At 39.7% G+C, this 26685-nt stretch overlaps 1 protein-coding gene and 1 gene segment (V, D, J or C); one reads left to right on the top strand and one right to left on the bottom strand.

Moving 5' to 3' along the window:
* The first annotated feature begins 208 nt into the window (after positions 1-208).
* On the top strand, positions 209-23399 carry LOC101172022 (zinc finger protein 345). 2 transcript variants are annotated; one of them, XM_023965649.1, is made up of 5 exons: positions 211-519; positions 2816-3154; positions 3256-3582; positions 4993-5235; positions 23268-23399. In XM_023965649.1, the coding sequence occupies exons 1-5, from the start codon at positions 495-497 to the stop codon at positions 23285-23287; spliced, it is 954 nt and encodes a 317-aa protein (XP_023821417.1). In that variant the 5' UTR covers positions 211-494; the 3' UTR covers positions 23288-23399. The 2 variants fall into 2 exon arrangements, with proteins under 2 accessions (XP_011484620.1, XP_023821417.1); XM_011486318.3 differs by lacking the exon at positions 23268-23399 and having other exon boundaries at positions 209-519; positions 4993-8132.
* Positions 23400-23488: 89 nt separating this feature from the next.
* On the bottom strand, positions 23489-26178 carry LOC111949037. The segment is given in 4 exon segments: positions 23489-23509; positions 23829-24088; positions 25896-25982; positions 26133-26178. Coding segments are annotated over 4 exon segments (414 nt in total).
* Between the last annotated feature and the right edge of the window lie 507 nt (positions 26179-26685).

The following is a 26685-nucleotide window of genomic DNA, read 5'->3' as shown; positions in this document are numbered from 1 at the left end:
ATGTACATAGAATATTTTATAATCTACAAACAGATGGGATATTATACAACAATTAAAATAAAAATTTGTGACTAAATAGTATTTGTGGGGCACAGATCAAATATGCGGTTGGTGGTTCAAATCCTACAATGCTGAGTCATGGAGATGGGCGGAGGAGATCACAATCTTCAGGGAGTCATTAAAGAAGTCGATCAGTCAGTTTGTTAGTTCGCTCATCAGATTCGCTTTTTCAAAAGCCACGTTTGATTTGACAGATTTGTTTAGGAAAACATTTGTTTATTAACCCCTTTCCCATCCACATCCATTTATACTGGTTCAGAACGTGGCGAGCTCTTTTGAGCCTCGTCAGTTTCCGTAACTGCAGACCCGCTTTTCCTTTGTTTTCTGGTTCTCTTCCAAGCGTGCAAACCACGTTTGTGGATTTGGGTGGCCGTTGGGATCCTACTAGAACGCCAGCTGCTTGGATTTTGGTTTTTGTGGAGCAGGAAAACAGCATGTCTGCTGGATCGCCTTCTGCAGGTACGAGCTGCTGTGATTTCTGTGAATCGGCTAAAGGCTGCAGATGAGGGGCCGAATAAAACTACAAAAAGCAACAATCAAACAAATTAACAAACAATTTTTTCCTCATAGGCAAACATCGCCCCCTTGCAGTAACAGCAGCCTGTAAAGCGTGCTCGTAGAGGTTTTGGTGCCTGTTTTTCAGAGTGAATTAAATCGCCCACTGGAAGATCGTCTAAAACGAAGATGTTTCACTTTGAGTGTTATTCTATTTCTCACTTTTGTTGATGATTGTCTATATACTGTATATCTATATATATAGATACATCTATATATAGATATATCTATATAAATATATATAGATATCTCTCTCTCTCTCTCTCTCTCTCTCTCTCTCTCTCTCTCTCTCTATATGTATATATGTATAAATAACTTTAACCCTTTCAAAAATAGACATTTAAAAAGTTTTCATAATATTACCACATTTTATTAAAGCTTAAAAATATGAAAGAATGGTAAAAGTTTTGGTCACCAGTACGAAATAAAAGTATCATGGAGCAAGGTACAATTAAAATGGAGCAAAATTATGTCATTGCTTTATTTCTTTTAAAAATTACATTTAAAAAAGGGTTCAGAATTGTGACAAAATGATTAAAGCTTAAAGCTGGAAAAAAAACAACAAGTGGAAAAACCTGTTGGGGTTTTAGTCTAGCTGCCATCTTGTTGTCTGCAGCCGGATCGTCTTGGTGCCTGGCAGAGCGTGGAGGAATTTCTCCATCAGCCGTTACCACAACAGACTGAAGGTCTTTTTGAAGTGTGCTCTTCTGAACTCACAGGTTCTGGACAATTGTTCCACTAAATCTGCCAAATGAATTTATTCATACTCCTACCAATATTCGGCCTGGATCCACTGGTAAACGTCTGGATTTCCGCTTAAAAAAGTTTAGGAAAATCTTTTTATTTTGATTTTTGCACTCACATGGAAAATCAGGTGTTTGACTCCCTACTGTTAAGATATGACCTGCAGGAAGGAGGTCTGTGACATCAGGGACTTGGGAGAGTGCATGTTAAAGGATATCTGTGCCTTTTAGTGTTGACACAAATTTTGTTCCTTTATCTTTCTGGTGCCTTTATCCCACTTTATGGATATTGTGTTGCACACAGTTTCTCTAAGTTTGTTTGGCAATTGGATAGTGGTGGATATCTGCCAAAACAGACCCCTTATAAATAAGTCAAAAATGTTTACCCTATTGGCAGATTTTCTTTAAACATTTAATCATCTTTAATGCTTTCAGTGGGTCATGAACTGTGTATAAGGAATGGTAGTTCTATTTATAATTGAAATATTTAAATGTGTGGATGTATATAATTTTTTCCATCAATTCATGACTAATTATCCTAATTTTGATTCATCTCTATAAAGAAATATATTTTTCTGTTGTTTGTTTTCTTTAGTTTTATTTTTGCTTTTGAAATCAATGAATAAAAGAAAAAGAAAAATGTATCCTGGTTAAATAAAGGTTCAATAAAATAAATAAAAAACTAATTAAAATGTGGTCAGATGAATATAGGCTCATTAAAGCAATTTTTAATGTGATACAAATAGCTTCTCAATCTATATGTCTTAAACACTTATCAGTGTACCTTCTTAGGTGACTTCTCCTTAGTAACAGCCATGCAGCAGCCTCCGCCGGACCAGGTTAGCAAGTAAAAATAGTTGTATCTGAACTTAATACAGACGTTCAAAATTGCCCTTGTAATTCCTGGCTAATAACTGAAAGACATTTAGAGATATGATTTTGTTTACAAGCTTTGATTCAAATCAGAAATGTCTGGTAGACATCAGTCTGAATACAGACCAAATACCAGATTCAGGACTCGATCCGGATCGAATTAAGCAGACTTGGTCCAGACCAACGAACTTTTCCTGTCTTAATACACCCTAAAAATAGTAACACTTTGATACCTAACAGAATCTTGCATTCTGGTACGCAAAATGATGTCTGTACATTGTCCCAGGAAGCAGTAGATTGGAGAACAGAAGTCTGTTTTCTACCTTCAGAAAGTGTTAGTGACCCTGGACAGATTATTATGGTAAAAACAATCAGACTGACGAGTCTGAGTGGTGGATTGCAGCAAACCCTTTTAAAACAAGTTCACAAATTAAACTTGTCTTAAAACAAAACAAGTTTTTATTTTCAATAAAATCAATCAGTCAAAGAATCAAGTCATTGCCTCAAAACTTTTCTAGATATTTAAAAAATTCTGATAAACTTCAAAACATCTGATAATTGTATTTTTTAAATGATATCTTCAGAAATTCAGCAGCAAGTCCTTCACAAAGTGGAAGTGTCTGCTGTCCAGCTGCTATTAAACCAGGAGCCAAACCAACCGAGCCAACCAAACCCAGGTCCGGCAGAAGCAGAACCTCTACAGATTAAAGAGGAGCAGCTGGAGCTCAGTGTGAATCAAGAGGCAGAGGAGTTGGAAGCAAAACAGGAGAATGGCATTTTTCTGGTGCTGCAGTTTGAACCCTGGTCGAAAGAACAATCTGAAGTTAATGAAAATGAATTCATCCAGAATGATGACGAGATGAATCATCAGCGTGCCCTGCAGGGCATCACCCAGGAAATACAAATACAATTGCACAGAATCGGTAGGTACCACTGTATTCAAGGGACAACAGGAAAATGGATGATTGTTTTTTTATTTTATTTACTTTAATAATGACTTCTTGTGCTCTTTTGAACCCTTCAGACCATCAGCAGCATTTCTTGAAAGATGACTTTGTTACAAATAGTCAGATTTTAAACCCAGAGATGAACTACAGCAAAGACCAAGAAGAAACAGAACCCCGAGAAATTAAAGAAGAAGAACCAGAACCCAGACAAATTAAGGAGGAGGAACCCGAACCATCACACATTAAAGAGGAGGAATCAGATCCCCCACAGCTTCAAGGCAAATGTTTAGAATCTTTACACATTACAGAGGAGCTGGATGTGAACAAACGCAAAGGAATAATTATTTCTGAACCCCATCGGCTGGATCTCACGTTGAAGCCGGTTATAAAGCTACACAGAATAGGTATGTAAACGGCATGATGTGTGGATGAATGATAACTTCTAGTGAAGGCTTCATAATCAACAGATGGATACATATCTGTCTGTCAATCTTATGCTCTATCCTTCTGTCATTCATAAACATGATTTCAACATACACAAGCTTCTCCACTTAAGCCAGAAATATCCAAGGTTTTCATTCCTGGCCGAGGTATTTAACTATTTCACACCTTTCAGCAGCAGAGATCCTTTCTATCCCCTTATGGCTTGAAAATGTTGATCTGCTTAATAATGTGGAATGTCCTGCTTTAGTAGTTTGTCCTGGCAAACTCGTTATCACAGGTGTCTGAGATGTCAGTGATCCAAAGAGCCCGGAGACACATTATCATCCATGAGTTGAAGTGAAAAACAAAGAATGTAGTCTTTTTTACACTAGAAAACAATTTAATTAATAATTTGGAATGGTGTGATTGTCATGGCAGCCATGGTACACCACATGGGCAGGATTTACAGGGTAGGAAGGAGGGCGAAAAAAATGCGTACAATCCGTACAACAGGCCTGCGTCTTCACCCTAAATAACCCTGAGGTGTTGTTTAAATGTTCACTATGACCTGTTACCCAGAGCATGACTGTAGGAAAAAGTGCGCATGAACCGCTCTTCGGGATCACCAAGTGATCTACGACTTTGTTCATTCCTGAACGGTACATACATGTTGCCCGTACAGGTTTGCTCATTTTATGTCTACAGATGCACCTGTAAGGGCAGTTGTGACGAAGACTTGACTGTGTGGATTGCTTAATGCCCTATATAATTTAGTGTGATGAAAATACGCTGCTTAAAAAGTTTGCAGCTGTGACAGAAGCTACAATCTTCCGTCACAGAAGATTGCAGACCACAAATGCCCTACTCGGCTCCATTCTGATGTGTCCACTTGCAGGCAAATACATCCATGCATGTCTTTGTTTTCCTCTTCTGAGCTGGCATCTGGCTCCAAGGTGTACGCCTGGATAGCTCCAGTGTTGCTCGCAATTTTGTTGCACTGGTATGGGTAAAAAATGGAGTGAGGTTGGCGGTTGCTCTACGCACAATTCAGAGGTGAATTTCTAATAAACTGCTGCTGCTCTACAGAACTTATATTAAAGAAAATGACACAGATTTTTTTATTTTGGCTAAAAACTGCATAATTGTGATAAAAGACAACTGGGAACACTTTTAAAATGGATAAAAAGATGATTGAGTGAGACTTTAAATGTGTTTTTCTATTTAAAAATGTTTTTGCAAATGTTGTGCTTTGGGTTTGCTACCGTTTCAGAATTTTATAATATAATTGGTAAATTACTTTAATTACTTTATGCAGGAAATGCAGTCAATCTTGTTTTAATAGTTACTATTGATAAGATCTCTATTTCTCTGCTGTTTGTGTGTCTACTTAGATGTGTGTCTACTTAGAACGAACAAGAAAGTCGACCTTCGTGAACCACAGTCGAGTACAGAACAGCTGCTTACCAACAACAGGTCTGAAGCTCTGAATCAAGATCAAAAAAGGAACTTTGAACATTTGAGATCATCTCCATCTGTGAAGCTGAAGCTCAGGAAGCAACAGAACAAGAAAAGTTATCACAATATGGATGTTGACAGCCCTTCCCCTGCAAAGACTCACTGTAAAACTGGTACAGGTAAGAAGTCTTCATTGAGGGGACATGGCAGGCGCCAGAAATCCCAATCAACCTCACTGAGAAGTAGGCAAGGAGGTGACAATACTTTCAAAAAAACATCTAAAAACAAATATTTATGTACGGTGTGTGGGAAACATTTTGCTCGACATAGTTTGATAGCTCACCGAAGAATTCACAATGGCGAGAAGCCATTTGCTTGTGAAACGTGTGGAAAACGGTTTACACAACGCGGTAATATGTTGCTCCATACCGCAGTTCATACAGCTGAGAAACCGTACTCCTGTGACACATGTGGAAAGAAATATAGCCGAAATGAAAGTTTGCTGCGTCACAACAGGACTCACACAGGGGAGAGGCCCTTTACTTGTAAAACATGTGGAAAAGGTTTTGCCCGAAGTGAGGTTTTATCAGCTCACATGAGCAGTCACTCAGACGAAAGGCCATTTGCTTGCAAAACTTGTGGAAAAAGATTTTCCCTCCGTAATACTTTGGCTACACACATGAAAGGTCACACAGGTCACAAGGCGTTTTCATGCAAAACTTGTGGAAAACAATTCACTCGCAAATGTTCATTATTATTGCACACAAAAATACACACAGGTGAGAAGCTCTTTGCTTGTAAATTATGCGGAAAAAGATTCAGACAAAAAAGTCACATGTTGGGCCATGTGAGGACTCACACAGGGGAGAAGCCATATTTATGTAAAACATGCGGGAAGACATTTGGTAACAGTACTCTTCTTTTGCGCCACATTAGAACTCACACAGGTGAGAGGCGATATAGCTGTAAATTATGTGGAAAAAAATTTAAACAAAGTGGCAGCCTGGGAGTCCATATGAAGACGCACGCAGGCGAAAAGCCGTATTCCTGCGGGACATGTGGAAAAACCTTTAGCCGACAAGATAACTTAACCGAACACCTTAAAATCCACACAGGTGAAAGGCCTTTTTCCTGCGAAACATGTGGAAAAAGGTTCAGTCGAAAAAGATGTTTGTCCAGTCACATGAGAATTCATACAGATCAAAGGCCTTTCCTTTGTAAAACCTGTGGAAAAAGGTTCAGACAAATTAGTGTTTTAACCTGCCACACAAGGATTCACACAGGCGAGCAGCCATATTTATGTAAAATATGTGGCAGACGTTTTAGCCGGAGTGGAAATTTGTCTCAACACCTGAGAGTTCACACAGGTGAGAAGCCCTTTTCTTGTAAAAGTTGTGGGCAAAGCTTCAGCCAAAGGGGTAACTTGAAGTATCACCTGAAAAGACATCTTTGAGAAGTCAGTGTTTTGAACCCATTGGTGGTTCCATCTCACTTCTCTGCAAGACAAGAGAATCTTTTTATGGTGTGCAAGCAAGCCCTCTCTTTATTTACTTTGATGCAAACCAGATCTACCATGTGTGGCAGTTTGTCATAAGATCAGTGGAGGCAGGTTGCTGAAAAGGGTCATTTTATGACCCTTTTAACTTTAACTTTGATTTTACATCAAAGTTAAATAAATATGAAAAAGCTTTTCTTTTATGTTTATTGGTTTATTTCTAAGTCTTGGAGTTGGATGTTTTTATTTTTTTAAATAAGTCATCTTGATTTTATAAGGGATAAAATGTTAGTACTTTTAGAGGTGTGTCTTTTTATTTGTTTAGTGTCTGGATCCATGGATAAATCCAACAAGCTTCCATTTTACTTTATTTGCCCAATTGGCCATTCTTGGCCAATGTTGTTGGGTTTAGTACATCCCAGTCAAACATGTCCCTTTTACACCTTCACTTTTGCTTTGCATAATCTACTAAGAGATTGCATTAGAGATTGTCTGTCCAGTGTACAGTTAATATTTATTTGTGTGATGCTACATCCACACTGGGCATGTGTTGCTCGTTCAAAAATGCGCTGGCCGTGGGTTCTTGAATGCCTTTTAGGATATGGTGTTCCCACTGGGCTGTCACTACCCAATACTACTAACGCATCTACCCAGAATTGGAAGAGTCTTTGTGCGAAATGTGAAAGTGGTGCAAATCTCGCAAATCTCTCCAGGCTTTTTCTTTCACAGCTCTATTGTAATATATGAAAGACTTGGTGTTGTATAATTCAAGCTGGGCAAAAACTTCAATTTTTAATTTCTCCTCCATGATCAATTTTTAAATAGTTGGTACTTCTGGGAAATAAAAATGATACCATCCATGCGCCACTACCAAATGCAAATCCCCAAAGTTAAACCAAAGTTCTACTGGTTTAACTTTCAAAGCGCTTTTAATGGTCGCACATTTTTACATAGAGCGCAGACAGACTTAAAAACTTGTGTAGCGACATGTGAACAAGAAAGTTTTTAACGCAGAAACCCAAAACGTGCATTTACGTTACGCGTGTTTAATTAGACTTTTTACTGGAACTGGTCACTTAAACACGGGTTGTCGAGGCTGGTCTGAACGTTTCATAAGCATCTTAGGTAAATGCATAATTTATTATTTTATTAGTCTTTATTCATTAACTGTTTCATTGTTGCTTAGAATAAAATCTTGACACATGCGTTTTATCTTGCTTGTATCAATTTTTGTTATTAATGAATATACTGAATGTATTATATGGAGTCCCAAACTGATCATAATTAAATAAATAAATTTGACCTTGTGCGAATACACAATCAACCAATAGATCTCTCATAAATATATAAAAAGATCATGAAATTGTGGAAAAACCTGTACAGATTTTAAATAAGCCTTTATATTATCAAATATTTTTCAGGTGTGCTTTAAGAACCTGTCCATTATTTTAAACAGCATTTTAAAAGTTTAATTTTAATCATGTTAAATATTATTAAAATTCTATGGCTTTTTTCCGAACATGGGATTTAAAAATCAATGTTTTCCAAAGTAGGTTTCCTTTTTATTTCATGTTGCTGTTAAAAATGCTGTTTTAAAATAATGGACAGGTTTTTTAAGCAAAAATAAACATGTTTAATAATATAATGGCTAATTTAAAATCCGTGTGCAGGTTTTTCACAATGTCATGATCTTTTTATATATTTATGAGAGATTTATTGGTTGATTGTGTATTTGCATGAGGTCATATTTATTTATTTAATTATGATCAGTTTGGGACTTCATAGTACAATGGGTTCAGCTTGTAATCAAAAGCTGGGAAGCACTCCACGTTTTGATATATGTTTTGTGAACAAAGTTCATTAAATAATTTCTTTGTGAACTCTTTGTATTCTCCTAATAATTTTTTTTTGGCAGAAGACAACAATTTGTGTTTGTTAACGTTTCTGTGTGTGAGTGGAAATCTCACAAAGCACTGCAAATTGTGTAGATTCAGTGGACCACAAAGTCCTACACTAGTGTCAAAAGTGGGTTCCAAGCCTTAATGGATGGATTTCATCCAACAATCTGTATTCCCATTGTTGTTTCAACAATTGGTCCTCCTTATGGATTAGTTACAACTGCCCCTATGGCTGGATGCGGGCAAAAAAATAGGTAAACCTGAATAGGGCATGCAGGTGGCCTGCACAAAAGAGCAAGGTCGTACAATGCTTGCTGAGCCATTTGATTAAAAAAAATATTACACATTTTTTTTCCATAGCCATCCTGTAATCAACTGGTCTAGCCAACACTACAATGTGCAAGAGTAAAGTAAGGGTGAAGCAGGTAAGGCACAAGCGTGTTGTACAGACTTTTCAGTTTCTGAACCCCTCCCCCAATCCTGTGGACTGCACAAGGTATAGACAGTCTGCAAAGGCTTACCCATTTTTTGCTCGCTGACAGCCCGTGTCTTGCCATAAGGGCGCTTGTGACTATCAACTGAAATGTGGTGTAGTCGCACCATGCAACATACAGTCATGTAGTCAATGACTACATCATGGGAACTGCAAGATCACCAGAGAACCCAACAATCCCCAGCATCCAAGCGTGCATTGACCTGTACAGGTGCATTTGATATGAGAAAACGTCTGATCGGGTGGTCTTAGTGAGATTCCCCCTGACAACTGGGATGGATTCCATAAAAGCAAATCCACTGTGTCCATGAAACCATCAGTGAGAGTAGGACTGAGCAGTTTTAGCAGAATGTGATGTCATTGTGTGTGTGTGAAGGAGTGATCAGTGCAGCGAGCCAACCTAGGATACTCGGGTACAAATTACCTGGTAAGAGTAGTCCTGAGGAAAATAGTTTAATGTGATGATCCAAAACTAACTCAATTTTTTTCCCAGGTCCTTACTTTTTAATTTAACTCTTGTGCTATCTTATGGGGTCCAGATGACCCGATCCTTACATTGACGTGTTATCCGTACCATGACACAGGTGGATAAAGATGAAGAGGATTTTATGTAATCCATGGGCACCAGTAAAGATCACAAAACATTGAAATAAAAAGGTGTAGCACACTGTCTTGTGGGTCTAGATGACCCCACCCCCAATGTTAACGTGTCTAGTGTCACGGGAAGGGGGACTCGAGAGCCGGTAGGACCCAGATGCAGAGACGGGAGGCCAACGGGTTCAGGACTAGAGGGTTTATTAACAAAACAAAAAGCGCTGCAGAGCAGGATCACAAAACAAAACTTACTGAGAGCAAAACATGAACATGGCAGAAAGGAGTCAGGGAAAAGACGTTAATGGACCAGCACAAGAGGAAGGCAGAGACAAGACTTAAATACAAACAAGAATGACAAGACACAGGTGAACATGATCAGGGCTGATTGGGACAGAGGAAGTAAAAAATATTAAAAAAAATATTTCAAAATAAAACAGGAAACAAAACTCAAACATGACAGTGACCAAAACGGAAAGCAAAAACCAATACAAAGAAACCCAAACCATGACATCTAGGATAGCACAAGGATTAAGTACACTGGGAAGGCGATCTTGTAGTATTCACCAATTCTGCAGGACAATCTGCATCTTCAAACTATACTCATATTCACTGTTTTATATTTGTCCAGAAAAACCTTTGCAGCCTCCACTGTGTGACCCTGTCTGTCATTTTACCCTATGTGAAAATAAATTATCATATAATTTAAAAATGTGCAAATGACTTTATTTACAGAATCAAACGATATGGTCTTTTCTTAATTTTCTAAATTTACTGTACATGAAAACAAAATCAATTTACTTGCTATTTATCAGAAGAAATTATATTTAACTGCATAACATTATGCAACTTCCATTAAACAAGAAGTAGCTTCCACCTTCAAGAAAAAGGTGTGTAATTTCATTTTCCTAAATTCAGAGAAGAAACATCTGATTTGCTGAAAAAAAGACCACTTAAAAATTGCATTTGTTTTCATTTTACAAGAATATGTGGTTTATGTGTTTCATAGTAGATGTGTAGAACAGCTTCATGTAGATGTTTATTGGTTGATGTGGATCATAAGCTCATGTGAATCCTCCATCAGTGTTTCATTAGCAGCTGTAACCACAGAGACTCTGATCAAACAGGAATGAACAGAATCCATCTGATATGAAGCTGTGCTTTGAAAACCACTTCCCTCCTCTTTGAAGAGTAGTCCCATATCTGTCTTCAGGTTTTTGTACAGCCTCTTCTACACTTTGGATCACTGTGTGTCTACAGCACAGTAATAGAGAGCTGTGTCTGCCAGGGTTAACTTTCTGATGATCAGTTCAGTTGATGTGTCTGTTGTTCTGGATTCATATCGTTTATCTGGAATAAATTCTCTCGTGGAACTTTTTGCTCCTTTCCAGAGAATAAACTGAGGAGCCTGAAGGTCAGAATCATGTTTATACCAGTAAAGATAAGGAGTGCTGTCAGCTGTCTGATAGTTACATTTCATTGTAACAGATTTTCCTTCAGTTCCTGTAAGTTGATCTTGATCAGGAGATATTGAGTCTCCAGCTGTGAGTCCTGGAAAAAGTGGAGAAAATGAAGCCATTAGATGAATGAGATGATGAGTTGATGCAGCAGCTTCAAGCAAACTTGAATCTCTGTTCTTAAACTCACCTAGAATGTGAGATAGAAGCAAAAAGAGGTAAAGCAACATGTCTTTGGAGTTCTTGAAGCCACACAGACAGCAGATGAACTCTGTTCTTCCACTGCAGCACAATGAGGAAGAAATAATGTGACTGGATGATGTGAAGTTCAGTGGGCGGGGCCAATGAGCTCTTTTTCAGCTTTATTTGAACAAAGAGTTACGTTCAGGGGTGTCCAAACTACGGCCCGCCCAGTTTTTATTAGCCCGCTGCAGCAAATTATAAATTGCAATCGAATGTTACCTGCGCCTCCAGCTTGAGTGCCACTTTTTTTTGTATTCCGTTTTACCTCTAGGTGGAGTTAACAGTGCTTTAGCTAAACAAATGAAGCAAAGAAGAACCGTTACCACAAGCATTGGCTGTAAATACAGCGAGTCACCAGAAATAGCAGCACAAATGAAACGCAAAATAGCAAGCTAGTGCCAACGACATCAGACACGGTGGGGGAAAAAAAGAGTATTTCTTTAAAGAAATTAAAGGAAAGTGTGTCAGTTTGATTTGTAGGCAAGCTTTTGCTGTGATGAAAGAGTATAATATCCAGCGGCATTATGATACCAAACATCGGAGCTACACGTCTGACACCGGTGCCAAACGAACACGGAAAGTGAAGCAACTGAAGCAAGCTATGAATTTGCTAAACTTATAGCGCAGCACGGCAAACCTCTCTCAGATAGGAATTTCATAAAGCAGTGTCTCATGAAAGTCACAGAAATAATGTGCCCAGATAAAGTGCAGGATTTAAACAACGTGAGTTTGTCCAGAAATACTGTGGTGCGGGGAATCGAGGACTTGTCTGCTAACTTGTCATGACTTGTTCTTTAGAATTTTCCTCGATTGCGACGATGAGAGGCACTGATGCCACAGACACCGCACCGCTGTTAATTTTTTTTGCGGGGAGTTGATGATGATTTTTGTTGTACGGAAAAGCTGCTTGATATGATTAGCCTGAAAGGCACGGTGACGGACAAAGACATTTTTGAAGCGATGTCAGATGGGATTGACAAGATGGGGCTACAATGAGAGAAGCTATGTGGAGTAACAACGGATGGAGTCCCGGCTGTGACAGGCGAGCGCAAAGGAATGGCATCGATGGTGTGCGCCAAAGTAAAAGAGAGCGGAGTTGAGGCTGTTCGGATGCACTGCATAATCCACCAAAAAGTGCTGTGTGCTAAGACTGTCCAGCTGGATGATGTGATGAGCACGGTGGTGAAAACTATCAACATAATTTGAGCCAGAGGACTGTACCACAGGGAATTCCGAGCTTTCCTGTCTATTGTGGATGCTGAATACGGCGATGTGCTTTACCACTCTGATATGCACTGGCTCAAGCATGGCTCTGTGCTGCAGTGGTTTTATGTACTGAGATCACAGCTTTCTGAAGGAGAAGGGCTGGCCTCTTTGTGAGTTGAGTGACCCTTTATGGTTGGCAGACCTGGCATTTTTAGTGGATCTTACTATTCATTTGAATACACTGAACAAGAGCCTGCAAGGCAAATAGCAGCTGGTTCCACACCTATATGCCCACATGAAAGCCTTCTGTGTAAAGCTCCGCCTGTTTGAGACTCAACTATAAAACTTTAATGCTGCACACTTCCCTTCACTGTCTGAAACCAAGTCTACTTTTCCAAAGGTAAGGAGAAATATGTGTCTGTGATTGCATCTCTTCTGACAGAATTCACCCGGCATTGTCATTGAGAGAGAAATCAAGCTGTTCTCAACTCTCTTCTCAGTGGATGCAGAAGAAGTGGAAGAGGGTCTGCAGTTAGAACTTATTGAAATGCAGTGTGATGATTCTCTGAAGAGTCAACATCAGCTTCTCTCCCTCCCTGACTTCCATCAGTGTTTGGATAAGACCAAGTTCCCTTTGGTGAGATAACACAAAAAGAATGTTGAGCCTTTTCAGCTCAACATACATTCGTGAACAAACCTTTTCTCTGTTAAATCTGAACAAAAACCGACTGAGAACCAGAATGACTGGTAGCCATCTCTGTGAAGTTCTTCGAGTCTCAACAACCAAACTTTCTCCTGACATATCAGCCATCCTCCAGTCCAAAGCACAGCATCACTGCTCCCGCTAAGGTCAAAGTTCTTCATATTATAGGTGAGTTAGGAACACACAATTTTCATGTGTTGTTGTGCAACTTATAGTGTTGCACAACAACCTTTGTACCTTTGTTTATTTTTTTATATTTGAATGAAAAACTTTGGAAACCCCTGGTTAGGTTCTTCCAAAGCAGCTCAGTCTCTCTTTATTACTGCTTCCTTTATCTGTGGAATTTTTCTTCAGTCCATTGACTCAACAATCAGTGCTTTCATGCCCTCTAGTGGATGTTGTGTAGTATTGTGTTTTCTCTGCAGGTTTTTGTACAGAGTTTTGTTGTTTCCTGTCACTGTGGGCTCCACAGCACAGTAGTACACAGCAGAGTCTGTCACTGCAGCAGAGGAGATCTGCAGATGAAACTCCTGTTGCTGTTTGTTGTGATTCACTGAGAACTTCTCAGTTTCATCTGAATATTCTTTAATCAGAAACTGTGGAGATGAACTGGACTTCTGTTGGTACCAGAAGAATTCTCGTATAGAACCAGAATATTTGCAAGACAGAGTGACAGTGTCTCCTTCCAAAGCCATCAGTTCATCTTTCAATGGTTTCAGTAAATCCTCAGAGGATCCTGGAAACAACAAAGATAGATTTCATCATGACATTTGGATTCTAATCTTTAATGTGACTTTTATCATCTCAAAGTAAATCAGTTCAAACATCTCCAGATGTTTCTCCTGTCCATCATCTCTTTTTCCATCTGCATCTTTTGATGACTTACCAGTTTTAAAGGAGACCATCATCATCCAGATGAGAAGCAGCAACATTCTTTTCACTGGTACTGAATGAAGAACAGAGAGAACACAGCAGCTCTTCAGCTCCAACAGGAAGCTTCATGTTCTGCTGTGAAGCTCCTCCTCTTCAGATGACAGATCATCCACTTATCAACTTTACTGAACTTTTGCAAGAGTTGGAAAAATTCTTTGTTTTTACTGCAAACTGAAGAACAAACCACAGCAGGAGGTGGAGGAGCTTCACAGCAGAACATGAGGCTTTATGTTGGAGCTGTGCTATGAAGGCATTTTCTGTTGATTCAAAAAGTTGGTTCAATCATTTTCTAATAAGCGCTGCGGTATTTTGAGTATTTCCTTTACAATAACAATATACTGCGATGTGAGGCAGTAACAAACTCTGCCTCATGCTTGAATCCTTTGTAAATCGAGTTGATTGTGTGCCTTCAGCTTACCCTGCGTATGCTCATAATGTGATACATTACTTATAAATGTTCTTACCACGTATACATTTTTTTTATATTTCCTCACTTTCCATATAATATTGTGGCATTTCAAAGAATGTGAGGATGGCAGGTTGTTTTGCCAAAGTTTTGTTGAACCGTTCAACCAATCCATTGCTCTGGGGATGCAAAGTTGTGCTCCACGTCTTTTGTATGCCCAGCTGCTTACACATAGCACCAAATACTGCAGACTCAAAATTTCTGCCTTGATCGCTGTGGATGACCTCCGGTGTTCCAAATCTGGCAAACATCTCAGCTACTAAATCATCTGCTAAAGTCTCTGCTTCCTGGTCTGGTATGGCGTATGCCTCGGGCCATTTTGTAAAATAGTCTACCAGAACGTAGTGATTGCCGTGGTCTGTGCGGGGAAAGGGGCCCACAATGCCCACAGCTACCCTCTTCATTGGGGCGCCCACAGCCAGCTGCTGGACCTGGGCATGTGACTGATCTGGCGGGTTCTTGTATGCTGTACAGAGATCGCAGCGACGGCAAAAGTCTTCGACATCCCTCCTTAACCGGCCCCAATAAAACCCTTGTCGGAGTCGTTGAAGAGTTTTTGAAACTTTGAAATGGCCAGCTCCTGTAGTTCCGTGACAGGATTTTAGAACAAATTGTTTCAGGGAACTGGGGACCACAATCTGCCACCTCTCCTCCCCTGTTGCTGGTTCCTTTCAGGCTCTCTAAAGCACCTCATCCTTCATCCGTATTGTCACTTCACAATGTCGCCCTCTGGTGGAAAATAGAAGCTGAATTTACCAGTGGACAAGATTCCAGAATGGATTGGCGTCCTGTGGCTCTTTCATCCCTCTTTTGTGGCTTCTTTAGCACAATAAAGTCTGGTGGTTTTAAATTTGTGTTTTATATAAGTTTCAGTGATAAGAGGTTTAAAGGGCCTATGTAATGCAAAGAAAACCCTTTTTGAGCTTTTAAATGTATTATAATGTTAATTTCTCACAAAAAATAAATGCACTTTCTCTCTATATTTCTACAAATTCTACAATCAAAAGTGATGAAGACGCCAGACCCGTGAGTAAATCTTACAACTAGAATTAAATATGCATTATAAACATATAGTGCAGTAGCTAATGCTTTATTTTCACACGTTGTGCCTCGTGTATAAATGCTTTTGTATTATTTTGTCAACTGTATTACTGTGTGGATGCATAACTACATCACAAATGTTTATGACGGATGCCACATGAAGGGGCATTTTTTGCTGTGTTTCAACACAATAACGACAAATACTCTGTGTGTTGGCTGGTATAAATCAACTTCTGCGCAATTTCTTGTTATAATCATACATTACATACAGAAACGTCCTGCAGACGTCTTCGGGGCCACTGTGGAACCTCGTCCACTTCAAATTCCAGATCAGAAAAGAGTGTAAGGTTCCACAACATGCACATCCAACTTTGCAAGAGTCTAGATGTTTGTTTTTAAGGGCAGAACGCAGACACAGTGCTGAAGTCGGCTTTAGGTTGACGTTAAATGGGCTAGACAAGAAACAAAAGTCGGTGCCTCAGAGATCGAGGTGTTTTACTCTCTGGTGAGAAAATTAGCTCATAAAAATAACTCATATTTTATAATAGAATGTATTCTTTAGTGTAGTATATTTTTATATTTACATGCATATAGTTTATTCTGAAAGACAGGCGCTTCAAGGTCATTTAAATTTTTAACAGCTTTTTTCTTCCTGAGAACAGAAACTAAGTTCCCACAAACCTCTGTATTAATGAATTGTGAGTGTTTGAACCTTCATGTAGATGTTTATTGGTTGATGTGGATCATCTGCTCATGTGAATCCTCCCACAGTGTTTCATTAGCAGCTGTAACCACAGAGACTCTGATCAAACAGGAATGAACAGAATCCATCTGATATGAAGCTACTGTGCTTTGAAAACCACTTCCCTCCTCTTTGAAGAGTAGTCCCATATCTGTCTTCAGGTTTTTGTACAGCCTCTTCTACACTTTGGATCACTGTGTGTCTACAGCACAGTAGTAGAGAGCTGTGTCTGCCAGGGTTAACTCTCTGATGATTAGTTCAGTTGATGTGTCTGTTGTTCTGGATTCATATCGTTTATCTGGAATATGTTCACCTGTTTGATCTTTTCCTCCTTTCCAGAGAATAAACTGAGGAGCCTGAAGGTCAAAATCATGTTTGTACCAGTAAAGCCAAAGGTCTCTGTAATCTGTCTGATAGTTACATTTCATTGTAACAGATTTTCCTTCAGTTCCTGTAAGTTGATCCTGATCAGGAGAGATTGTGACTCCATCTGTGAGTCCTGGAAAAAGTGGAGAAAATGAAGCCATTAGATGAATGAGATGATGAGTTGATGCAGCAGCTTCAAGCAAACTTGAATCTCTGTTCTTAAACTCACCTAAAATGTGAGATAGAAGCAAAAAGAGGTAAAGCAACATGTCTTTGGAGTTCTTGAAGCCACACAGACAGCAGATGAACTCTGTTCTTCCACTGCAGCACTATGAGGAAGAAATAATGTCCCTGGATGATGTGAAATTCAGTGGGCGGGGCCAATGAGCTCTTTTTCAGTTCATCTCAACCAATCAAAATGTTTAGTGCTTCCACAACAGGGGGGTTTTCCAGGAAGCATGTTTAAACTAGCCTGACTTTAAGCCTGAACTCTGGCTGAAATCCGCCTGAACTTGCTTACTCTGGGTATGACGGTTCCAAAAGACCGGATATGAGTTGGCGTAATTACGCTCGACTTGGTAACCCTGGGTTAATGCACGTGCGCGGCATGTACATAAAGACATTCTGAATGGATCGCAGATTTACGGAGTCACCATGGAAACGCGTGGAGAAAAAAAGAAAGCGCTACACTTCAGTGAGACAGAGTCTGAGCTTTTAATGACGGCGTATGAAGATTATACGTCCATCAAAAAAGTAATACGGCTGAATCAGCAAAAGAAAGACTTTCTGCTTGTAGTAGAAGAACAGACAAAGGAAACGGACGAGTTTCTGATCTTATTTCCATTTTCCTCGTGACGCATATATATATATATATATATATCTTATCCAATTTTGCCAACTTACCGTAAATGAATTAATTCTGTTGGTAACAAGTAATGGAGTTAAACTCATTCAACCTAATTTCTTACATCTATAAAACTCAATAATTGTTTATACAACTCAAATTTACATATTTATTTAACTAAATGTCATATTACTCCAATTCAATTAAAGTTTTTCCATCTTAACTTATTATAATTCTTGAACTCTCATATGTCTAAGTTTGAGCCTGCAGATATTCTCATTTTTATGAAAATAAAAACATGAAACACTAGATATGTGGTGCATACAAATATTTTAAGAACTCCATCCTTGTCATTACAGAATTGTGAGGTAGGGGTACTATAAAAACATCCTCCTCTTCCTTCCTCCCATCTCGGCCACCGTACTCTCACTTATGGTGCAAAGACATAAGCTTAGTAGGACAAAATAACTCAACAAAACACGGTGAAACACATTAAAACAACTAAACACATTTGGTCAAAAACCCACACTTAAACCAAAATCCGTCCAGACAGGCAAAGGGAATGGTATCCCACAATCCCTTGCGGTGCCGATCTAATGGCAGCACCAAAGTTACACCTACTTAATTGAATTAATTTGAATGAAAGTAAAATAACTGTCTGAAAACTACATGTTATTTTTAAACTGACTAAACAAAAAAATGATTTATCTTAACTGAAGCAAATAATTAAGTTAGATCAACAATGTAAAAAAGTTTATCTTTCCAACATCCATATGTGGTCTTATCACCCTCTCATGGAGGAAAAAGTATGATATGAGCTTCTTCATCCACTAAATCATCTTCAAATGGACACATCATGCTGCTTCATCTCTCTCTCTACTCCCCATCTCTGTCTGTGATATTTAGTGCTTCGTTTCTCTGTTGTCTCTGCCGTCGGTCTAATGAATCAGTGCTTTCACAGTCTGTGACGCCCTCTAGTGGATACTTTGTAGTATTGTGTTGTTGCAGGTTTTTGTACAGAGTTTTGTTGTTTCCTGTCACTGTGGGCCTCACAGCACAGTAGTACACAGCAGAGTCTGTCACTGCAGCAGAGGAGATCTGCAGATCCATTTGTCTTTTTTCATCACTCACTTTGAAGGAAAATCCAGGAACTGGCTGGGAAATTGGTGTTCCTGTTCCAGAATGAGAGATCAAGAACTTTGTAGGTTTTCCTGGAAACTGTCGATACCAGTAAAACTGATCACTTCCTTTTGCAGCATTTTTATATTTGTAGGACAAAGAGACAAAAGTTCCTTCCAAAGTAGACTCTTCCTTCTTGACTGCAGTGAGTTCTTCACAGCTGACATCTAAAGGAAGAGAGAAGTCAGATCAGCGATGGACAAACATCAAATGCTGAAATGGATCTTTGAAAGAATCCCATCAACCTGTTCCAATGACTAGAAGCAGCAGAGTGAACACAGATGTCTGCACAGACAGCATGTTGGATGAAGCTGATGTTTGGCTTTTGTGTCTTGAACTGTGTTGAAAGTGGAAGTTTGTGTCTCTTCTATAGTTCACTAACAGCTCAGCTCCTCCCTCAATCTCTCCATCTGCTCTTTCATCTGTTCTTCTTCTTTTCTTAGCTCCTTTTCCTCTGGATTAAGCCTCAGTCACATTTCCCCCTACAGGTGGATTTTGACTGTATGCAGGCGAAAATGGTCAAAAATGTTCTTGCACGTTTTTTACTACAGGAAGGCGAACACATATACAACACACAAGTCTAAGTTAGGCGGACGTAGGTGAGATGTAGGTGTGTTGTACATCTTTTTTGACTTGCCCAATAATTGGGCCTAGGCATGGCCAAGCGGGGCAATGCCAGGACTGCCTCCCAACATGACAAAATGCAAACTGTCCAAATTTGAAAAAAGATTGTTTATATATATAGAAAAAAAGAGCACTCTCTGGCTCTCATTCTAAGTAGCTGCTATTGTTGATTGGTAGATGCAAGGGAGGGCATGGCCTCTCGCTTCACTCCCGCTACTAGTCTCACACGGTCGCTCACAGTCCCAGAGGAGCTGAAAAAATAATAATAATAATAATAAATACATAAAAAAATTAAATAATAATAATAAAATTAACCCACCCAAGTGAACCCCTTAACCCTTGCTGTGAATGCAACTTCGACCCCTGGGAGGCCAGGCCATGCGCCAACTACTGGCCACGGGCAAAACGGGCAGACGACCCCAGAACCCCAAGCCCCCCATGGCAACCAGCCACCAAGCACTGCACCCGGCTGCCATTCCCGGTCAGCCGCACTGCCTACCCTGCGCCCAGAAGGCACCAGCCCGAGAACCCCTGCCAAGTTGCCGGCAGAGTGCGCGCCACCCCCACCCGAGCAACCAGAGCCCCGAGCCGGGAGAACGGCAGGCTCGGCAGAGCCCACCACCCCAAACCCACCCTGGCCCACCCAACCAGCCAGGACCCGGCTCAACCCATCACCATCCCACCCCTACTAGGTGATGTGACTAATAAGCTGGAGCCAGGGAGAGGCTGAAGCCGACAGGTTTTTTGTGGAGGACATTATCTCTAAACTAATATGCTCTGACATGAGGTTTCTGTAGTGGTTGATGCTAAGATTATTTTTAGATTTCCAGTTTAGGAGGATAGTTTTCTTTGCGATACATACAGCGGTGACAACCATATAAGCCTTGTTAGATTCCATGTTGATGTTATTCAGGTCACCTAATAAGCAGAATTTGGGGCAAGCAGGAATCTTATGATTAAACCAGATTGATAAATCCTCACAGACCTTACGCCAGAATGATTGGACAGGTGGACAGACCCACAGGCAGGGCCGGCCCTGGACTTCTGGGGGCCCTAAGCGAAATGTAATTTGTGGGCCCTCTAACTGATCAGCAGCATCAAAAAAAACACAGCTGTTGTTGTAATATAAATGAGATCTGTTAGATTCCTTTTTAGATTCTATGTTGATGTTATTTATGGAAGCGATTCTGTAGCATAAATAAAAAGCAAATTCAAAACCAGAAATGCTTTTTCATTTTCAAAATGAAGCTGCATTTTTTGACTCAAAAATAAAATGAAAAAGCAATCCACCAAAATTCTTTTTCATTTCCTTCCTCAACACAGCTTATTCTGTCACTTAATTAAAATGCTAATGAAAATGGTTTTTGACATTTCTTTTTCAAAAACGTCCCTAATAAATGTGTAGCAAAATTCATTTGGAAATGTCTAATTTGACAATTAAAATGGATTAACAGAAATGCTTTTTAATTTTCAAAATGAAGCTGCATCAAATGACTCAAAATTTAAATGAAAAAGCAATATTTCAAAATGCTTTTTCATTTTATACTTAAAAACCGCTTTTTCTGTGTCACAATTAAAATGCAAATGCAAAAAGGGGATTGCATTTGCATTTTCACATCCACCCTGCGAACTTTGTAGCAAAATTCTTTCTCAGTGAGCATTAGCAGAGGGGAGGCGGGGTGATGACATCACTGCTTTCTCTGTGTGTCAGACCGTTGAAGTTGGCTTACAATTCACAGCTTCTGATTCGCGAGGGCACTAAAGGAACATTCCACTGCATTTGTCGCATTAAGATCCAGGAATCCAGGTTTGAGCAGTCCAGGTCCAGCGGTTTGTGAACAGGACCCGGTTTTAGGTGATCTTAATGTGAAAAATGCAGCAGAATGTTCCTTTAGTGCCCTCGCAAATCAGAAGCTGTGAATCGCAACCCAACTTCAGCGTCGTCTGACCGCACGGATTTTAAAACATATGATCGAGCAGAGCAGGCCCTTAAATATAATCATAACTGTAATTAAAGCACATTATGAAGATAGTCTCCTGCAGCTTCGCGCTGAGTGAGTGTTTTTTGTCCAACCAGCAAACGTTTACCGCGGTGAAATCTGCTATCTGTTGATGGGGCTCCAGATGTCATCAAACAGCAAATTCAGCGCGAAGCTGCAAATAAATGTGTAAATATGTGGGAATGACATCAGTCTTTATTTTTGTTCTGGACACCACTGGAAACACAAATTCATATGATGGTTTCTCAGATCGCAGCAGCATTTCCACCTTCGGCGATCATGATCGGGAGCTTCGCGCTCCGCTATGCGAAGGCAGCTGGCGGTCCGAAGAACAAAAGCTTGTCCGCGGTGCGTCAGGAGGAGGACCGCAGAAGGCGGACATGCTGCTATGTAGTCCTGAGAAACTGTGGAAACTCATCAGAAGTTCACAACCAACTCAAAGCCGTCTTATCTGCCGCTAACAGAAAGCTCCTCTGTTCCTGGTGTGTCTGTGTCTGTCAGCGGCCGGACACACAGAGAAAGCAAATAGTCGTCTATGTTGTTACCTGTGCACTGTCTGCATACAGCAGACTGATTGAGACCCATTTCAAATAACCTCTGTCCGGTGTAGTGAATTGTTTGGAGAATATTGTACTGAGTAAGTTGCAGATTAGGACTTTTGGTCATATTAAAGGCATTCAAACAGAACTGTAGCCAAAATTGATCACTAGAATTCATTGATAGCTCAGACTCCCATTTTGTCATGGGTAAATAAATTGTTTCATCTATGTTAGATATCAAATTATAAATTTTGGAGGTGAGCTTGGGATTTTTAAGGTCCATGAAACGTGTTACTGTAAGGGGAAGGTCTAGGTCTATTTGGGTCAGGCAGTAAATTGTGAGTTTACATGGAAATAATGTGAGGTTGTTTTTTTTTTAAGAAAATCCCACCAGGCTGTTAGAGATGAGCTGATGTTTAAACTTCTGAAGCATTTGTGTTGTTTAATTTTAGAAATAAAGAAAGGTAAATTAGAAATATCTAGGTTATCAGAGAGATTTTGTTCTATATCTAGCCAAGATTCATCTAACACACATGATTTGAACTCAAATCAAATCTGTCTGTGTTTATCTGCAGAAAGTTGATCTGGATTCACTCATTGATCTGTTGGAGACATAAACAGCCAACTGGTCCATAATCACCTGCTATGACTAAAATGTAGATCTGAGTGTCATCTGGATAGTTTTGAAAGAACAAATTACTGCAGATTGTTGGCATGCACCTTTTTATTAGATTATAGCGCCATCTGGTGGTTGTTAAGGATACTGAGTTGTCTAAAGGTTTTTGTACAGAGTTTTGCTGTTTCCTGTCACTGTGGGCTGCAGAGCACAGTAGTACACAGCAGAGTCTAACACATGAAGCTTCTGGATCTTCAGAGGAACTGATTTGTCTTTGAGTTCAGCATCAAATCTGTCTTCCTTGAACTCTGGAGAATTTTCTTTTGTTTTTGAGTAACGTTTCAACATGTACTTTGGGTAACTGTTCACTTCTTGTTTGTACCAGAACAATGTTGGTAATTGTGTGCTACTGGTCTCAAAGGTACAGTTGAGTGTGAGAGAGTCTCCTTCAGCAGCAATGACTTCTCCTCCTGGTTGGATCACTTTGTCTTCTCCTTTACACTCTGAGGAAGAACAGAACATGCAGAGGAAGAGATGAATCAATAAAGATGATTGATTAAAGGACAACAATCAGCAGCTTTAACAGCTCTTAATGTACAGCTCAGTAATGTGTTGAAGTGTTTAAAGAGGAAACATGTTGATCTTTGTGTCTTACCAAAGAAAAGAGCAGCAAGAAGAATCCACAGCCAATGTTCCATCTGTACAACAAGGTTTCAATCAACAGGAGAAACTAGCTGATGTTCAACATTCACTCTGACAATTGTTCTCTTCACAGCACCACTTCTTATTGACTGAATGTTGAACACAGAGCTGGGGGAGAGCCCCGCCCACTTCACAATGTCGCCTTCTGGTGGAAAACAGAAAGTGTTTGTACCTGTTTGTTTTTGGTATTGTGAAATGTTTGTGTGAGAAAATGTCTTCTAAGTGGTAAAATTGTATTTTAGGCTGCGAGAGATTTATGAGTTTTTTCAGCCTTTCCAAAGAAGAGCCTATTCTTCAGAAACTGTTGGAGTTTATCTTCACACATGACAGACCAGCAGTGGCGCATCCAGAAACTTTTCAAGGGGGTGGCCGGTAGAGGGGCACATTAAATTTTGGGGTGGCACACAAAAACCATGAGCTATATTTTTAAAATTCAATCTACTAAACGTAGTAAAACAGCCTTTAGAAAACTAACTGAAAGTTAAATGCCTACTGATATTTTGTAGAACATTAACTTATAGTAGATACTACTATACTACTTTTGTCTCATATTAATTGTACAGCACTTTGTAATATGGATTTCAAAAAGTGCTATATAAATAAAGTTTATTATTATTATTATTACTATAGATACTAGTAGATATTGTGTCTCCAGGTTTTTGTACAGAGTTTTGTTGTTTCCTGTCACTGTGGACCACACGGCACAGTAGTACACAGCAGAGTCTGTCACTGCAGCAGAGGAGATCTGCAGATCCATTTGTCTTTGGTCGTCACTAACTTTGAAGGAAAATCCAGGAACTGGCTGGGAAATTGGTGTTCCTGTTCCAGAATGAGAGATCAAGAACTCTGGAGGTTTTCCTGGAAATTGTCGATACCAGAAGAAATAATCATTTCCTGTTGCAGAATTTTTATATTTGTAGGACAGAGCGACAGAGGTTCCTTCCAAAGTGGACTCTTCCTTCTTGACTGCAGTGAGTTCTTCACAGCTGACATCTAAAGGAAGAGAGAAGTCAGATCAGTGATGGACAAACATCAAATGCTGAAATGGATCTTTGAAAGAATCCCATCAACCTGTTCCAATGACTAGAAGCAGCAGAGTGAACACAGATGTCTGCACAGACAGCATGTTGGATGAAGCTGATGTTTGGCTTTTGTGTGTTGAACTGTGTTGAAAGTGGAAGTTTGTGTCTCTTCTATAGTTCACTAACAGCTCAGCTCCTCCCTCAATCTCTCCATCTGCTCTGTCTTCTGTTCTTCCTCTTTTCTTAGCTCCTCTTCCTCCTGGTTAACAGGTTTCTTAACTCAAAGACTTTAGATGTCCTCTTAAACAAAATAGAATAAATTCTGCACATCAAACTGACCTTAGAATCTGTTCTACATGAACCAAGAAATAAGTAAATTTACAATTAGCAGAGACTTTTTTCATTAATTATCTTTTACATTCAGTGAACTCTAAAGTTAACTTCTTGTAATAAAGTGAGTTATTTCATAAACAGTTGCCACTATAAGGTTAGAGTTTTGTTTCAATTCTCTTTATTAAGTACATTTCTAAATCATTTCATTACATAACTGAAGTTTCAAATAAAGTGAAAAACCCCAAAACAAACTATATTTGATGGTTTCTGTGATCCAGTTCATTCAGATTATTTCTAGAAAATTAGATTGTCTTTAGTGTAGTGTAGCTCAGGTGGTAGAGCAGGTCGTCCAGCATCCGAAGAATTGGCGGATTGATTCCCACTCTCCTCAGCCAGCTGTTGCCCCCAGTGTGCGGCCAGCATGCAGCCCACCGCCCCCCCCAGGGGATGGTCCAAAATGCGTAGAAGAATTACCCCGTTGTGGGATAAATAAAGTATCATGGAAGACAGAAAAAAAATCTTTAAATGGAAGTCCAGTATGAGTGAGTATTTATTTATTTACCAAAATTAAATCTAGACACTGACTGGTAAAAAGTATAGAAAACATCCACTGAAGAGATAATATTAAAATCAAATATACAAGTTATATTAGTTATAACCTCGGTGGTTACACAATATTGGAGCTGGTTCTCTCTGAGTTTATGCTTCATCTGGGTTCTTTTGGAAGCAGTTGATCAGTCCACCTAAGAGAACATGAAGGAACATAAAGCTGCAGCTCAGACAGGTGCTAAACCAAATAAAGATTTTAAAACCAATAAAAATGGAGCTTAGACTTCCTCCAGATATGGAAGTGGTGTAATGTGAAAACTGTGCTGGTTTCTTCATGTGTGACGCCCTCTGGTGAATACTAAGGAGTCTTTTATTGTTGTTGCAGGTTTTTTTACAGAGTTTGGTTCACAGCACAGCAGTACACAGCAGTCTTTTTCTGCAGCTGAGGTAATCTTCGCATAAAATTCCTGTTTGTCGTGTTTCACTGAAAACCTCAGTTTTATTTGAATTATTAATATTGAATTTTATTTAACCGTTGTGATGACCTTAGATGACCCCACCCTTACATTGACGTGTTCTCCCTACCATGACAAAGGTGGATAAAGGTGGAAAGATTTCATGTACTCCATGGACACCAGTGAGGTTCACAAATCATTCAAGAAAAAAAGTTCTTGTCTTGTGGGGTCCAGATGACCCAATTCCCAATGTTAAAGTGCCTAGGATAGCACAAGGGTTAATCAGAAACTGTGGAGATGAACTGGAGTTCTGTTGGTACCAGTAGAAATACTGAATAGAACCAGAATATTTGCAGGAGAGAGTGACAGTGTCTCCTTCCAAAGCCATCAGTTCATCTTTCAATGGTTTCAGTAAATCTTCAGAGGATCCTGGAAACAACAAAGATAGATTTCATCATGACATTTGGATTCTAATCTTTAATCTGACTTTTATCATCTCAAAGTAAATCAGTTCAAACATCTCCAGATGTTTCTCCTGTCCATCATCTCTTTTTCCATCTGCATCTTTTGATGACTTACCAGTTTGAAAGGAGACCATCATCATCCAGATGAGAAGCAGCAACATTCTTTTCACTGGTACTGGAATGAAGAACAGAGAGAACACAGCAGCTCTTCAGCTCCAACATGAAGCTTCATGTTCTGCTGTGAAGCTCCTCCTCCTCCTCCTGTGGTTTTTTTCTGTGGAGCAAAGCCAGAAACAAAAAGCTGATATGTGAAACATCTGTCAGAGGAAATCTGCTCAGGAATCTTCCTAAACTCTCTGGTTATAAACATTTCAAGTCCCGGCTGTGGGACCTGAACCAGAACATCAATGGTGGACCTCTGTGTGGAGTTCTGTTCTTGTATGCGTGGGTTTTTCTCCTGGGTCTCCGACTTCCTCCCACCGTCCAAAAACATGATTCTTAGGTAAAGTGTTCACTCCAAATTGTCCCCAGGTGTGAATGTGAGAGAGAATGGGTTTGTGATTGTGGCCCTGCGACAGACTGACGACCTGCCTTTGCCTGCAAGTGGCCGCGATAGGCTCCAGCAGCCCCGTGACCCCAAAAAAGAACAAACGGGTTAGAAGATCAAT

Source organism: Oryzias latipes, chromosome 17 (genome assembly GCF_002234675.1).
Source record: "Oryzias latipes chromosome 17, ASM223467v1".
Lineage (NCBI taxonomy): Eukaryota > Metazoa > Chordata > Actinopteri > Beloniformes > Adrianichthyidae > Oryzias > Oryzias latipes.
Note: the sequence above shows the minus strand (reverse complement) of the source record. Positions and strands in the feature narration are given on the sequence as shown.

Bases quoted from the DNA above. Each gene is read 5' to 3' on its own strand.
- LOC101172022 (XM_011486318.3), top strand. From the start codon at position 495: ATGTCTGCTGGATCGCCTTCTGCAG. The intron at 520-2,815 runs GTACGAGCTGCT...TGATATCTTCAG, and splicing joins TGCTGGATCGCCTTCTGCAG to AAATTCAGCAGCAAGTCCTT. The intron at 3,583-4,992 runs GTATGTAAACGG...GTGTCTACTTAG, and splicing joins TATAAAGCTACACAGAATAG to ATGTGTGTCTACTTAGAACG.